The 13,256-nt window shown below is 44.7% G+C and overlaps 1 protein-coding gene across 3 annotated transcripts in view; it reads left to right on the top strand.

Annotated features, from left to right (window-relative positions):
• LOC119464887 (coiled-coil domain-containing protein 186) overlaps positions 1–4,719 on the top strand; it is an 86,328-nt gene extending 81,609 nt beyond the window's left edge. For all 3 annotated transcript variants that reach the window (XM_049665472.1, XM_037725765.2, XM_049665467.1), the window contains one exon: positions 4,489–4,719. In XM_049665472.1, the coding sequence (XP_049521429.1) occupies positions 4,489–4,695 (207 nt within the window). In that variant the 3' untranslated portion in view covers positions 4,696–4,719. The remainder of the gene's footprint in view (positions 1–4,488) is intronic.
• The last annotated feature ends 8,537 nt before the right edge of the window (positions 4,720–13,256 follow it).

Below are 13,256 nucleotides of genomic sequence, written 5' to 3'. Positions count from 1 at the left end.
AGTTCACTTAATTTCTTGGCTGAACAGTCAGGAGATAGAAATTTTTAACAACACATTATTGCCTGCATTTATGCCTTTACCATATATGCTTTTCTGGCACCTGCATTATTGTGCAAGCCTCAAGTGTTGTTGTAAGAGCAGTAACTGCAGTTGTGAGCTGCAGTTTGTATCACAATAATTAAAAAAATATTCAAAAATTTGCTCCCAGACATTTCAAGTTATTTGGTTGAACATGTTACTCTTTTGTTTGCATGTTCTATAATGGTAATTTTCTGGTTGTTCTGCTGTGGAAACAGGTACTTTCATGATGACAAATGGGAAGATGTGTCAATGTGTGCCCTGGGAACAGAATCAGACATTTGTGAAGACAGTTTCTTCTCTCTCAATATTCAGGAACATCAGTGCTCTCTTCGAGCATGGTTATATATGGCCCATGATTAGGCATGGGGGATAGCAGAATTGTGTCAGGGTCCTTCAATATCTTTCTTCTGGTCACAAAACTCCCGTGTAATGCTATGGAAACGTCATGTGGTAGTTTTGCTTGAGTTTTGCATGAGCGCTTCATATAGCGCCTGCAGTGGACACACCACAGCGCTGGCGCAAGTAGAAGAGAAACTGAGCAGATGCCGGATGGACGCCATAGGCGTTCTGTGCGTGCGCCAGCTTTTACGTGAGGGTTGACTGCCATTATTGGCGTGTGAACATTGTCGGAGGCGGGGGGGGGACATATCAACTCCACACCTGCTGCCATGTATAATTTATTCACAAATGCATCATACACTGAATTATTTTGCCAAGAGTTTCCATTGCATGTTCATTGAAAACAAGCTGAAATTAAGGTGATAGAGGCGCCTATCGTTAAAAATTTGCATGATAAACGTAGCCCGGCCATCTGGCGCAGCATATTGATCCCCTTCTACTTACGCTTGCGCCTATGGTGCCAGCTTCTGTCCCTGTATGAAACATTTAGGGACGTTTTGTCACCAGAAGGAAAGTATAGAAGAACCCGTGGTGGTATCATATAAACAAATAAATCTATGCATCTATGTTTATATTTATAAACAATAGTAGTAGATATGCATTATTAAGAACTCTGCACCAAGGGGACAGTCAGCTTTATGATGAAATTAGTATACTTGGGTGTATTTATTTATTTATTTATTTATTTATTTATTTATTTATTTATTTATTTATATTACTGCAGCAGTAAAAATATGAACAAAATTATGTGTCCCTCCGCCACCCTGGCCTTTTTTATGCTGACTACGTTTAGGCAGTTTCACTGGGCAGCATTCCGAAATTCACGAATTTTTCAGAAACAAACATTAAATGCCAAAAATCATGCACCACCTTTAAAAAGTTCAGGAAAAGCACATTGCTTCTCAGAATTCCACTCAGTTATTAAGGAATTCCCATGCACACCCGGACCTTGAACAGGTGCTGGTGTGGACCAAGTGCTAGGCGGTGGTGTCTGTGATCATCTGGATTATCTGTGATCATCTGGATTGTGTAAGATGCTTGCTGCATCAAGCATCCTCACTGTAGTCCATGTATGGCACACACTCACTTGTCCATCGAAAGGCTGCAAGTGATTTCTCTTGCAACACCAAAATTGAAGGACAAGCTGGCATGGAAATTCTGGGCACAGAGCAAAATCTGGTATGGGCAAACAGATGCACACCTTCAGTGCACCGTACATATAATTAAATGGGCAGTTTGAATGATGACTCATGCATTTGTAGAACTTTCTTTTTACAGTGTAGCGCTCTGATTACTGACTGATTTCTGAAATGTTTATAAAATACCCCTAGCTGTGATGGGCCTGTGCTTGTGAACCAATGTTTTTGATGTGATTAGGCACTCAATAATAAAGTGTCATTTTAAGGTTGTGCATGTCCTGTATGTATTTTCATCTCTTGTTGTGTATTGCATTTAATCTAAATCACAGATAAACAGCCAGGTGACATGTAGTGCTTGACTTTAGTGTGTGGGGAGCAGTGTTATAAAGTAAAACACAACAGTGGCCCTTTTATTTCAAAGGAGAAGCATGTGCTATTACTACGGCCAGATGGGTGGACTGATGGGCACAGAGTGCTTTAAGCCAGGATCAGAAAGTTTGGAATGAAGATCATGGTTCTTACTTCTGATGGTCTGAAAAATCAATTAGGTCTGTAAGCTACTGATGCACAACTTCTGACGAGGGCGGGTTGCAACACTTTATTCTATCATGTCTTGTTGCAGTGAAGTGTCAAGTTATAGGTACTTGTCCAGTGATATACAACTAAACCTCAATATAAGAAAGTCGGTAAAATCACCAGTTTGCTTCGTTATTCTAAATTCCGTTACATTGAATTTCGATCATTCATGCAAATAAGTACAGTCGCCGATAGATTTTTTTTTACATGAAAGGGGCTACAAAATTTTCCTAATTATCAGGCAATCCGAAAAGGCGAATTTCAATTAGGAAAAAAAAAAGCATTTTCTTGAATTTGTAAGTCAGCGACGAAAGATACGGTTTCATGCCCTGTCGACAATATCTTCACATTGGTGGTACAAAGCTCTACTCCGCCCCTGCTGCTAATAGCGTCTCCCGCAGTGGGATGACGCTATCACGAAAAGCGCCAGCAGCACGAAGCGAATGCTTCATCTGCCTGTCGCTTCAACGCGTCTCTGAAACTCGAGATTACGCATTATCCAGCACTAAATGCACAGGAAAACTGCACGATGACACACCATCTCAGTTCGGCCAGTCTTTGCATATATGGCAAATTACCTCTAAAACAGTGCGCGCAGGCTGCAAATGCCACACTGACAGCCACTCGCAGCCATGGCCACACTAGAACAGAGAAGCACGCCCCCCCCCCCCTCCCCCCTCCACTACATTATATGGAACATGACGCTGCTTCATTTCGACGGTCACTCTTGGTCGTGCGGCGCGTGATTTGAGAGGTGCGTTCGCAAGCAGTCACTTTTAATTCAACCATTTGACCATCTGTGTCTGCAGAAGTTTATTTATCGTTTAGGTATTCCTTCACGGCGGCAGTGAAGTTTCATTGTATTGAAATCGTGTATAAACACACTTTGTTATATTGAGGTTCAAAATACATGGTGTTCTATGGACAGGAAGTTATCGTTATAACGCGAATTTCTTTATATTGAAGTTTGTTATATCGAGGTTTAACTGTATAACCAGCATGGCAAGGTGGCAAAGGACAAGCAATAGGTTGTTTTGCAACCAGTGGCTAAAGGCACTGCATAAAGGCAACACAGGCCATGAAACACTGAAATGTAATGATCTTGTGTCTTACTCAAAGGCCCAGCACAAAAGTTTACAGGCCAACATGCTGTCCACCTGACCTCACATTAAGCCAATCCTGCCAGCAGTGGTGTGCTTTGTGAATTGGAAAGCAAGTAAAGGCATCAAGACTTTTTATTTATTTATGCATTTAATCATGATGCCTCAAAGGTCCCAGAACGAGACATTACATGAGAGGTGGGCACGTAGAAAAATGGCGGGACAGGTTAGGTGGCGTGACTTGAAAGATGGTCTTCAATAGCAGCTTTGAAACGGGAAATGTCGGTGATAAGGGCGATGTCAGAAGGAAGGGTATTCCATCCTTGGGCTGTATGCAGAAAAAAAGAACGCTGATACGTAGTGGAATGGGTGCGTGGTAGATACACAGCATTAGGATGCGTATGGCAGGAGAAACGATGCACCAGAATGATGATTTGGTTACCTGTGGGCAGCGAATGAAAGAACCTAAAAAATAAAAAAAGACGAGCACTTTTGCGGCAGGAGGTGAGCGAGGGAAGACGCAACCGGGATTTTAAGGCTGAGACACTTTTATTATAGGAGTAGTCGGAAAGAAATGAACCTGGCAGCATGGTTCTGAACCGATTCAAGGAAATTAATCATATTAACCTGGTGGTTGTCATAGATAGCACCGGCATATTCTAGTTTATAACGGATTAGAGTAACAATACTCTCATGTTAGTTTGTCTTGCCTAATGTGCCTACTCTCTACTACAATATCTCCAGAAATAATGTTCCTTTGGGGTTTTAAACCTAACATATATTACTGTATTATCCAACTGAACTGGTGAACTTCTACACAAGAAACAGCAGTACTTAAAATAGTATAAAGCTTCGTGAACATGGTATCTTTTGCCTTTGCTTTATTTATTGCCTGCCATGTGGTACTAAAAAGTAAGGTGTCATGTCCGTGTGTTCATCCATAATTGAGTCCTTTTTCCCATTGTGTAGCCAAATCTATTTGCCAGAACGCCTTTATAACGTGTCTTTCCACATGTTATGCCAGTAAAATGCATTTGTTGTGGTTTATAATTCATCCACCTCAACTGTAATAAGTGTCATGTATGCTGCACATTTATTTTATTGGTGCTGTGGATGGCACTATGCACATAATCTCATGTTTGCAATACCAGTGTTGTATGCACACATGTTTGAAAGCTTGGTGTGCCTTGCAGGGAAGTCCTGGCGCATCTGGTGCAAGCAGCAGTGGATCGCCCGAACATGCACCGACAGCACCTGCACACCTTGAGCTGGACAAGCAAATGCTTGTGGAGCGCATTGTACGGCTACAGAAGACTCTTGCACGACGCAATGACAAAATTGACTTTCTTGAGGAACACATCAAGCAGCTGCTGCTTGAAATGAAAAAGAAATCCAAGTAGGTGGTTTGGAAGAAAAGTACTGAGGGGAAACTTGCATTAGTGCCTATGTGCATAATTTCTGCATTGCCTTTGTCATTGCTTGTTTAATAATGAGCAGCTAACACGGTATGTTTTCTTAACGAAACCTGTGTGCAAAATAAGCAACTTGAAATAAAAAGACACAGCATTCATGACTTGGTGGAAATGCCACACATACAGTCACAGTTAGTGATCAGTGTTATCTTGCTCAAGGTGAGAGAAGAATCTAGAAAAAATTGTAAAAAAAAAAATTTTTTTAGCCTTCTCAATCTGATAATGCTCTCGTTATTCATGTTAGCAAAGTTGTCTCAAGCTTAGCAGAAGATTATGTTACTGGATCAACGACCTTACTCGTCACATCTAGGTGGAGGCATGGGCAAATTGTTTAACGATACCAATTGAGGTTCACGATCTCAAAGTTACGCTGTTATCTGTAGGGGGCACAGTAGTGGGGGGCTATGGTTAAATTTTGACCTTCTTGGATTGTTTAATGGGCAAGTGAGTTAACCCTCTGATGGTCAATTTTTTGCGTCGAATGCGACCCCCAAGGGCCTTTTTTTTTTTTTTTTTTTTTGCAGATTTATATTTTCAGAGTGACCTGTTGGAAAAAAAATTTACCGCAACTTTTTTCATGTGACCATAAGGTGGCAAAACATATTTTCCGTAGGTAAACATGCATTATGTTTATTCATTAACTCTTTCCCTACCATAGGGAAAATAGCTGTTTTTTTGTAGGTTACGCCACTTTTTTTTTTTCTGAAGGAACTACTGCACTCAATGTTTTATGAAATACATAAACAATAAGTAGAATGAATGCACTTTTCACGCATAAAGGTTTTATTAATGAGATGTATGTCATGAAAGAGATACAAATTGCCAAAATCAAGATTGTCGGATAAAATTGAATGAAGTTTGTAAAAACACGCTGGGGTATATAGTAAGAAAAAAAATGTTATGAAAATTATGAGATACACAAAATGTTTTTCCATCTAATAGGCACTATCTCTGAAAAAATCAAAATTTCTTATTAAACAGGTATTTCGCTACAACTTACTGCAAGCGCTACAGTTGGGCGTGCCAGGCTGCGGCCTCCAATGTTCCGGGCTGGTTTGCGTCGTCGTCGCTCTCAGAGTCAAAGTCCGACGAAAAAGCAGCGTCCTCATACTCGCTGCTGCTCAATCCATCGGTAAAATCAGCCACAGACGCAGCGAAATCACAAGATCTGCGATCTTTCAAAGCGCACGTGCCACTTTCGGAGGCGGCCATTTTTGCTTTCTACTTTGACGATCGTGAAACTTTGGAGCGCGTTCAAGAATTACCACCAGGCCGGAAAAAAGTGAACTGCTTAGAAAACAAAAATATAGTTATCCTTCACATCTGATGGTGCACTTTTTTTCATGAGCGGTGCAGAAGGTCTTGAAAGCAGCATTTCAAAGCATCGACAGCGGGCGGCCATTTTTGCTTTCTACTTTGAAGGTCGCGAAACTTCAGAGCCCTTTCAAAAATCACTGCCTCGCGGGAAGAAAGCAGACTGCTTAGAAAACTAAAATACTATAGTTCTCCTCCTTCACATCTTATAACACAGTGTCTGTGAGCGGCACGGAAGGTCTCGAGAGCGGCGTTTCAAACTATTGATAGCGGGCTAACGATGCCCAATGGGTGCGGTACGGAAAGATTTAATACAGATGGGCTTGCATCTCTATTATTGAATAAATAATGCATGTTTACCTACGTAAAATATTTTTGTCACCTTATGGTCACTTGAAAAAATTCATAAAAAATACTAATAACTATAATACCTAAATACTAATAAATACTTATAATAAGAATAAAAACTATAAATACTTATAATAAGAATAAAAAATTATTCCTCCCTTCCACTCCGTGAAGATAGTCGAACAGTGAAGCTGTGTTAGTTACACCGAGTGTTACATGTGCATGTGTTGCATGTGATGCAATTGCGTAAACACAAGTAAACACAATCTACAACATGAACTTATATTGAAACGTTGCGAGGCAAGAAGAGGCAGCGACTTATGACACTACTCGACGAGTGTCCAGTTCTCTGGTCGAAACCTGCCGAGCCGCCACAGACACCGCGTGTGTTTGGCGCGAACGCGGGGAAACGTGGACGGCATCGGTGGCAGCTCTGCGCGTTGTGCGTTATCAGAAAGGGCGCACCAGACAGAAACACCTTTCTTATACCCATCGCCTCTCCTGCTCGTGCCCAGCGCGGCCTCTCATTGGTCGCCTCCTCCCCCCAGTGCGCACCCTCTCATTAGTCGTTTCCTCCCCCAGCATGCCTCTCCTCCTCTGCTGGTCACGTGACCTGCGTGACACCGTCTGATGGACTGACGGACGGACGGCGCAACCTGGATCTACAACAGCTCTACTGTTGAAAAAGTAGATACACTGGAATAGATATTGTTATGACGCGAAAGAAATGGGGTTTATTGAACAGGTTTCAGGGCGAGCCTTCGACGGGCAAAAACTTCCTTTTTCTCTTTCTCGTTTTTTTCCCTTGACACTTGTTCGTCTTCCACTCATGCGGCTGCATTTACTGTAATATTTCTCCCCTCCTAGGCGAAGCCCGCCGGGCAAGTCAGTTAAGTTCTCGGAGTGAAGGGCTTCAGACGTGCGATGTGCACAACCTCAGTCTTGGCGGAGCGCCGTCCAGTTGCGGTGGGACGCAGCAGTCGATAATTTGCTTTACTGAGCTGGTCAACAATAACATACGAGCCACTATAGTTGGCAAGAAGTTTCTTACACAGGCCACGTTTGTACACCGGACACCATACCCAGACTAGATCCCCTGGAGAATAGGTGACATCCCGATGGTGCCTGTCGCACCGTGCTTTTGACCGGTCTTGCGAAGCCAGAGTACGCATGCGGGCGAAGTGTCGAGCTTCTTCAGTGAGACAGAGTCATGGCGATGGTGAGATCGTCGTGGGTGGATAAAGAAAATATGGTGTCCAGTGTGTGACGCGGCGGACGAGTGTAGAGGAGGAAAAATGGGCTGTAGCCAGTAGTCTCGTGCTTTGCAGTGTTAAAGGCGTATGTAATAAAGGGCAAAATGTCGTCCCAGTCTTTATGGTCCGATGCAACGTACATGGACAACATGTTCACCAGTGTGCGGTTGGTACGCTCGGTCAGCCCATTTGTTTGCGGGTGATATGGTGTCGAGTGACGAAAGCTGGAAACGCACAGTCGAAGAAGCTCTTCTACTACATCTGCAGTAAACTGGTGGCCACGGTCGCTGTTGGTGACTCGGGGAGTGCCATGACGAAGAATGATCGAGTGCAGCAGAAAAAATGAAACTTGGCTGGCGGTGGCAGATGGCAAAGCAGTAGGGATAAGTGAATAGTGAATTTGAAGTTCGAAGCGAATTCGAAGCGAATAGTGATTTGGTCGAATAATTTCGAATCGAATAGTTCAAATAGTATATATCACATATTACAGTAAAACCTAGTTAATTCGAATTTCACGGGACCAAAAAAAAAAAATGTCTGAATTACCCGAATGCCGAATTATCAGGATATCCAGAAAATAATGAGCAAATGCTTACTACATCAGCACGATTTTATTAGTGTAATGGATGAGCAAATCCTTTTGCTATTTTGCACAAAAGCAGTGCAGCAGCTGCAGTTCTCGTCATCTCGGGACTGATTGGCTCTCGCGGCGGCGATCGAGGCCTCGCGACTTCCTTCACAGCACGGCCATGGCGCGCAACATCATTTGCGACACGTTTTGCACTACCGCGCCCACATCCCGACTATTTTTTCGCCAGTAAGCTGACAGCTAACAGATCGCACGGCCATCGCGATGTAGCCGGTGCTCTTCATCCTCGACAGCTTTGCACCGAGTCAAACCGAAAACTGTTTGTCGCAACCGCGGCCCCTATCGGCGCGATTATGAACGGCGACTTTGCGGTGCCTAAGGCACGCGACCAACGCACGCACCGAGTCAGAACGAAACTACCGTTCACTGGAACAACTGCAGACGCAATCGTGGTCGCTATCTATGCGATCATGGATGGCCACTACGCAGCTTTTTAGTCACGCGGCCGACGTGCGTATTGAGTCAAAACGAAACTACTTTTGCCGCAACCACTGCGGAAGAAACCACGGCAGCTAACGGCGCGATCATGGATGGCGACTATGAAATCCCGCGGCCAACGCGTTATGCGCAGCGGTAAACGCAATGAAGGAACAAATAGGCACGAAGCGTTCCGTCGTTGCTGTCATTCACGTATGACATGGACGTACGATTTCTGCTGATGACTATGGTGATACGGACTCCGCCACTTCATTTCGGTTGCACGCCAACTCCGTTTCTGCTCTTTTGCATCGCACATTTCCGGCTCTTTAATGCTATAACGTATAGCCTTCGAGATTTATGGTTGATGTATGGCAGCCATGTCGTGAAGCATAGCCTCCGAGATGTGTATCGGCCATCCGTGCCCTCTGGCTGCTTATTCGGGAGCGCCGAATAATTCGAAAATATCGAATCCTTGAATTCGAATCGAAGCGAATAACGAATATAGAATTATTCGATCGAATATTCAACAATACTGAATATTCGCCCATCCCTACAAAGCAGCCGTCTCGCAGTACCCGGTCAAATGGTCAGCACATACGATGACCCAACGGCTCCCTTTCGATGAGGGGTGAAAGGGACCCATGAGATCAATTCCAACTTGCTCGAAAGGAGAGCTCAGAGGCATCAGTGGTTGTAGGAGTCCGGCTGGCGTCATAGATGTTTGTGGGCCTGACACTGAGCGCAACTGGCCACATACATTTCAATCGACTGACATTCAGGGCCAGTAAAACTGTTCTTGGGCATGATGAAATGTATGCGCTGCTCCTAGATGTCCGGAGGTACGATCGTCGTGCATGGCCAGCAGAATAGTGGAGTGTAGCTTCTCCGGAACTACAAGAAGGAAACTGGCACCAGTGGTTGCGAAATTCCTCTTGTACAGGAGGCCATCATGAACACAATAGCCTCGGCTTGTTGAGGAGTCACGTGCAGCGTCAAAAAGCGGCTCTAAGCTGAAGTCTTCTCACTGCTCCTTCTCAAAGGTCTCTTCATCAGGAAATGCAGGTGCCAAAGAAGCAATCAAATGGTCAAAATTATCCGCATAAAAAAGTGTCGTGTTTAGCCGGATTCGCAAAAGGCAGTCAGCATCAGCGTGTCGGCGACCACTCTTGTATGAAACTGTGAAGTTGTACTCCTGGAGACGTAGAGCCCAGTGCGCGAGTCGACCAGAGGGATCACGAAGGTTGACAAGCCAGCATATAGAATGATGATCTGTGATGATTGTGAATGGGCGTCCATACACGTACGAGCAAAACGTTGCACAGCAAAAATGACCGCTAGGCATTATTGCTTCGTAACGGTGTACTTGCGTTCAGGCTTACTTAACGTATGACTCACATAGGCAATGACGTGCTCTTTCTGGTCGCATCGCTGAACGAGGATTCCACCGACCCCCCATGCCACTCGCATCGGTGTGGATCTCTGTCGATGCAGCTGGGTCGAAGTGCCGAAGGATGGGACCCGTCGTCAGTAAGAACTTCAGTTTACGAAAAGAAGCTTCGCACTCATTAATCCACTCAAAAACGGCATTCTTATGCAGAAAGACAAGTCAGGGGATAGGCGACATCAGCAAAAGCAGGTATAAATCTGCGAAAATAAGAGCAGAGGCCTAGGAAACTACGAAGCTCTTTAACAGACCGAGGAGGCTTAAACGCTTTAACAGCTGTTGTCTTTTGTGGGTCAGGCCTGATACCACCCTTGTCTACAAGATGGCCAAGCACCAATGTCTGCCACTAACCAAAGTGACATTTCTTAGAATTGAGTACCAGGCCGACGTGTTCGATACATTCTATAATGACTTCTAGGCGCCTGTTGTGCTCTTCAAAAGTGCTTTCAAAGATGACAATGTCGTCTAGGTAACACATGCAATTATTCCATTTGAGGCCTCGAAGAATGGTGTCCATAAATCTTTTGAAAGTCGCGGGTGCGTTGCAGAGCCCAAACGGCATGACGAACTCAAGAAAGGCCGTCTCGGGTTATAAAGACCGTTTTTTCTTTGTCCACCAGGTTCATTGGGATTTGCCAGTACCCCGATCGCAAATTTACAGAAGAAAAGTAGGACGCCGAATAAAGGCAATCCAATGCATCATCTATCCTTGGAAGAGAGTAAACGTCTTTCTTGGTAATGGAATAGAGATGGCGGTAGTCTATACCAAATCTCCAAGTACCGTCTTTCTTTTTCACAAGTATAACTGGAGCAGCCCATGGACTGGATGATTTCTATATTACTCCTTTCTGTAGCATTTCGTGGACTTGTTCATCAATAATCTTGCGCTCTGACGGTGATACTTGATAGGGTTTCCGTCGAACAGGCTGCGCCGACCTTGTGTTAATTCTGTGCTTGGTTTGAGACGCAGGAATGGACGGCACGTTATCCCCCTGGGCAAAGTGAAAGATGGTCAAGTGCTTAGTCAGAACGTTCACTAATGTACGGCGCTCGTCCGTGCTGACTGATTTGCTGATCATTGGCAGAATCTTTGAATCTTCTGAACAAACGTCAACTTGTTTATGCGGAGCATCTGCGAGCACGGTGGCTGGCATCGATTTGTGCTCTTCGAAGGAAGCAAGCTTCATGCCAGCAGGTACCACTGCGTTTTCACCTGAAGGGTTGACAGTCCATAATTTAGAGCGCCGCTGAGCCACAGACACAAGACAGTGTGGTAGAAAAATATTCTTCTTAATGCACGGTAAATATGCAGGCTCTACTTTGGCGTCGAAATCCTTATGATTGGTACTAGTGCAGCCCACTGGAACACACACAGCTGACAAAGCAGGCACAAGAGTGTCCTCACAGGCATAAATGCACCGTCCTCGCTTGGAGCATCCTGCATGAGCTCGTGAGAAATGTCGCCACTCACAAACATCTCCGCTGTTCGGCAATCAACTGTGGCACCGCACATCTGCAGGAAATCAATAGCTAATATAACATCATGTGAGGAACGGGGAAGAATTGTAAATTCAGTCATGAAAACCGATTCCGATTTGGCATTTGGGTAGTAGTCTGCATCGAAGGAATCGCCGCTCGACTCATTTACAGAAGAGCAACCGGCGCACACGTCTGTAGCTCAATCGAGCCATATCAGACATTTGTCAATTTTTCAGACATGGCACTTACGATGACCACCCCTCCAATTTCCACAAAATATAAGCACGTTGTAACCTACAGCTATGTTGGGACAATGGGAAGCATAGCTAATAGCGGCCGTATCACAGGTTCTAAAACTTGATCAAGACATCTTTTTTTACATAAGCTGTGTTTGATCCAACTCATTTACCTTCGCCCAGAGATTTTTCATAGCGTACCACCAATTTTCGCTGAAATTGATCTCAGTGGCATTTGTAGTTCTGCCAGGGCAGCGGGCTAAATTCTGCCCCGTTCGTTAGACACACTCATAACGCTCTGAGAGAGAGAGAAATTTATTTACAAAAAGGCAGAGAGGTCGGCCTGAGCCACGGAGAAAGAATAACTCAGGAGGCGCAACTCAGCTCCTTCTCGCGTCGTCATAATGTCACGCTGGAGCGCGGCGGTGGACGTCGTGACACCGCCCCCTACCAAACGCCGGACGCATGACGTATGGTCACGTGACGCTTTTACCGAAGCGATGCAGCGGATGCGGGAAGCGCGGGGCTCGGTAGCTCGGTCTTGTCGTCTGCTCGCACGCGGATACTTGATGCCAGTGCGCCGCGCTTGCATTAGGTAGCTACAGCTCAAGTACGCTAGCTGAACACGATACCTGTCGCTAAATGAGACGGCAGCTATTACAACGTGTTCTCGCTAAGCTCGCCGGAGCGCCATGAGACGGGGACCGACCAGTACCGCCCCAAGGAGCAATAATGACTTTTTCGGCTGGTCGGGGAAGACTGTGCCTCCAAGGTCAGCGTAGTATTTACGCCTGCTGAGCGTTCCGCTAGGGAAATCGGCAGACGTTGTTGTCGTTTCTCGTCAGTTCTCGATCGTCGCTTTCTATAGATATCGCCCATTCTTGCAGGTGTTCATCATTTGGAGCTTTGAAAGATTGAGCGTTTTCCGCGCATTACTTATATCCGCTGTTACAGTTTGGGACGAAGCATCGGTGCCCCATTTTCGATAATCATGAAACGCGTACACAACGAACACTTACATCGTAGAGGAGCAATGGAGGAATTGCAGAACTTAGAAGGGATGATTCTGACTGCGCGAAGCGAGCGGCAGACTCTGCTCTACTCTGCTGTTCCGTCTGTCCTTAAGCTGCACCCATTCCTTCTTAGTAAAAATTAGTAAAAAGATAGTGAAATGCAGAGTTCTCTTGAAAATTTGGGAAACGTAGCTGATAATGGCAGCTTGAGACTTTTGAACGCTTGCTTAATATTTCTTAAAAAATGAAAAACATTTTTGGAGACCTTATGTGATCAACACGCATTTAACATTGCAACACAAACTGGCATTCATTCCCCATTTTTGCAAAATT

The sequence above is a fragment of the Dermacentor silvarum genome, chromosome 1, assembly GCF_013339745.2.
Source record: "Dermacentor silvarum isolate Dsil-2018 chromosome 1, BIME_Dsil_1.4, whole genome shotgun sequence".
Lineage (NCBI taxonomy): Eukaryota > Metazoa > Arthropoda > Arachnida > Ixodida > Ixodidae > Dermacentor > Dermacentor silvarum.
Note: the sequence above shows the minus strand (reverse complement) of the source record. Positions and strands in the feature narration are given on the sequence as shown.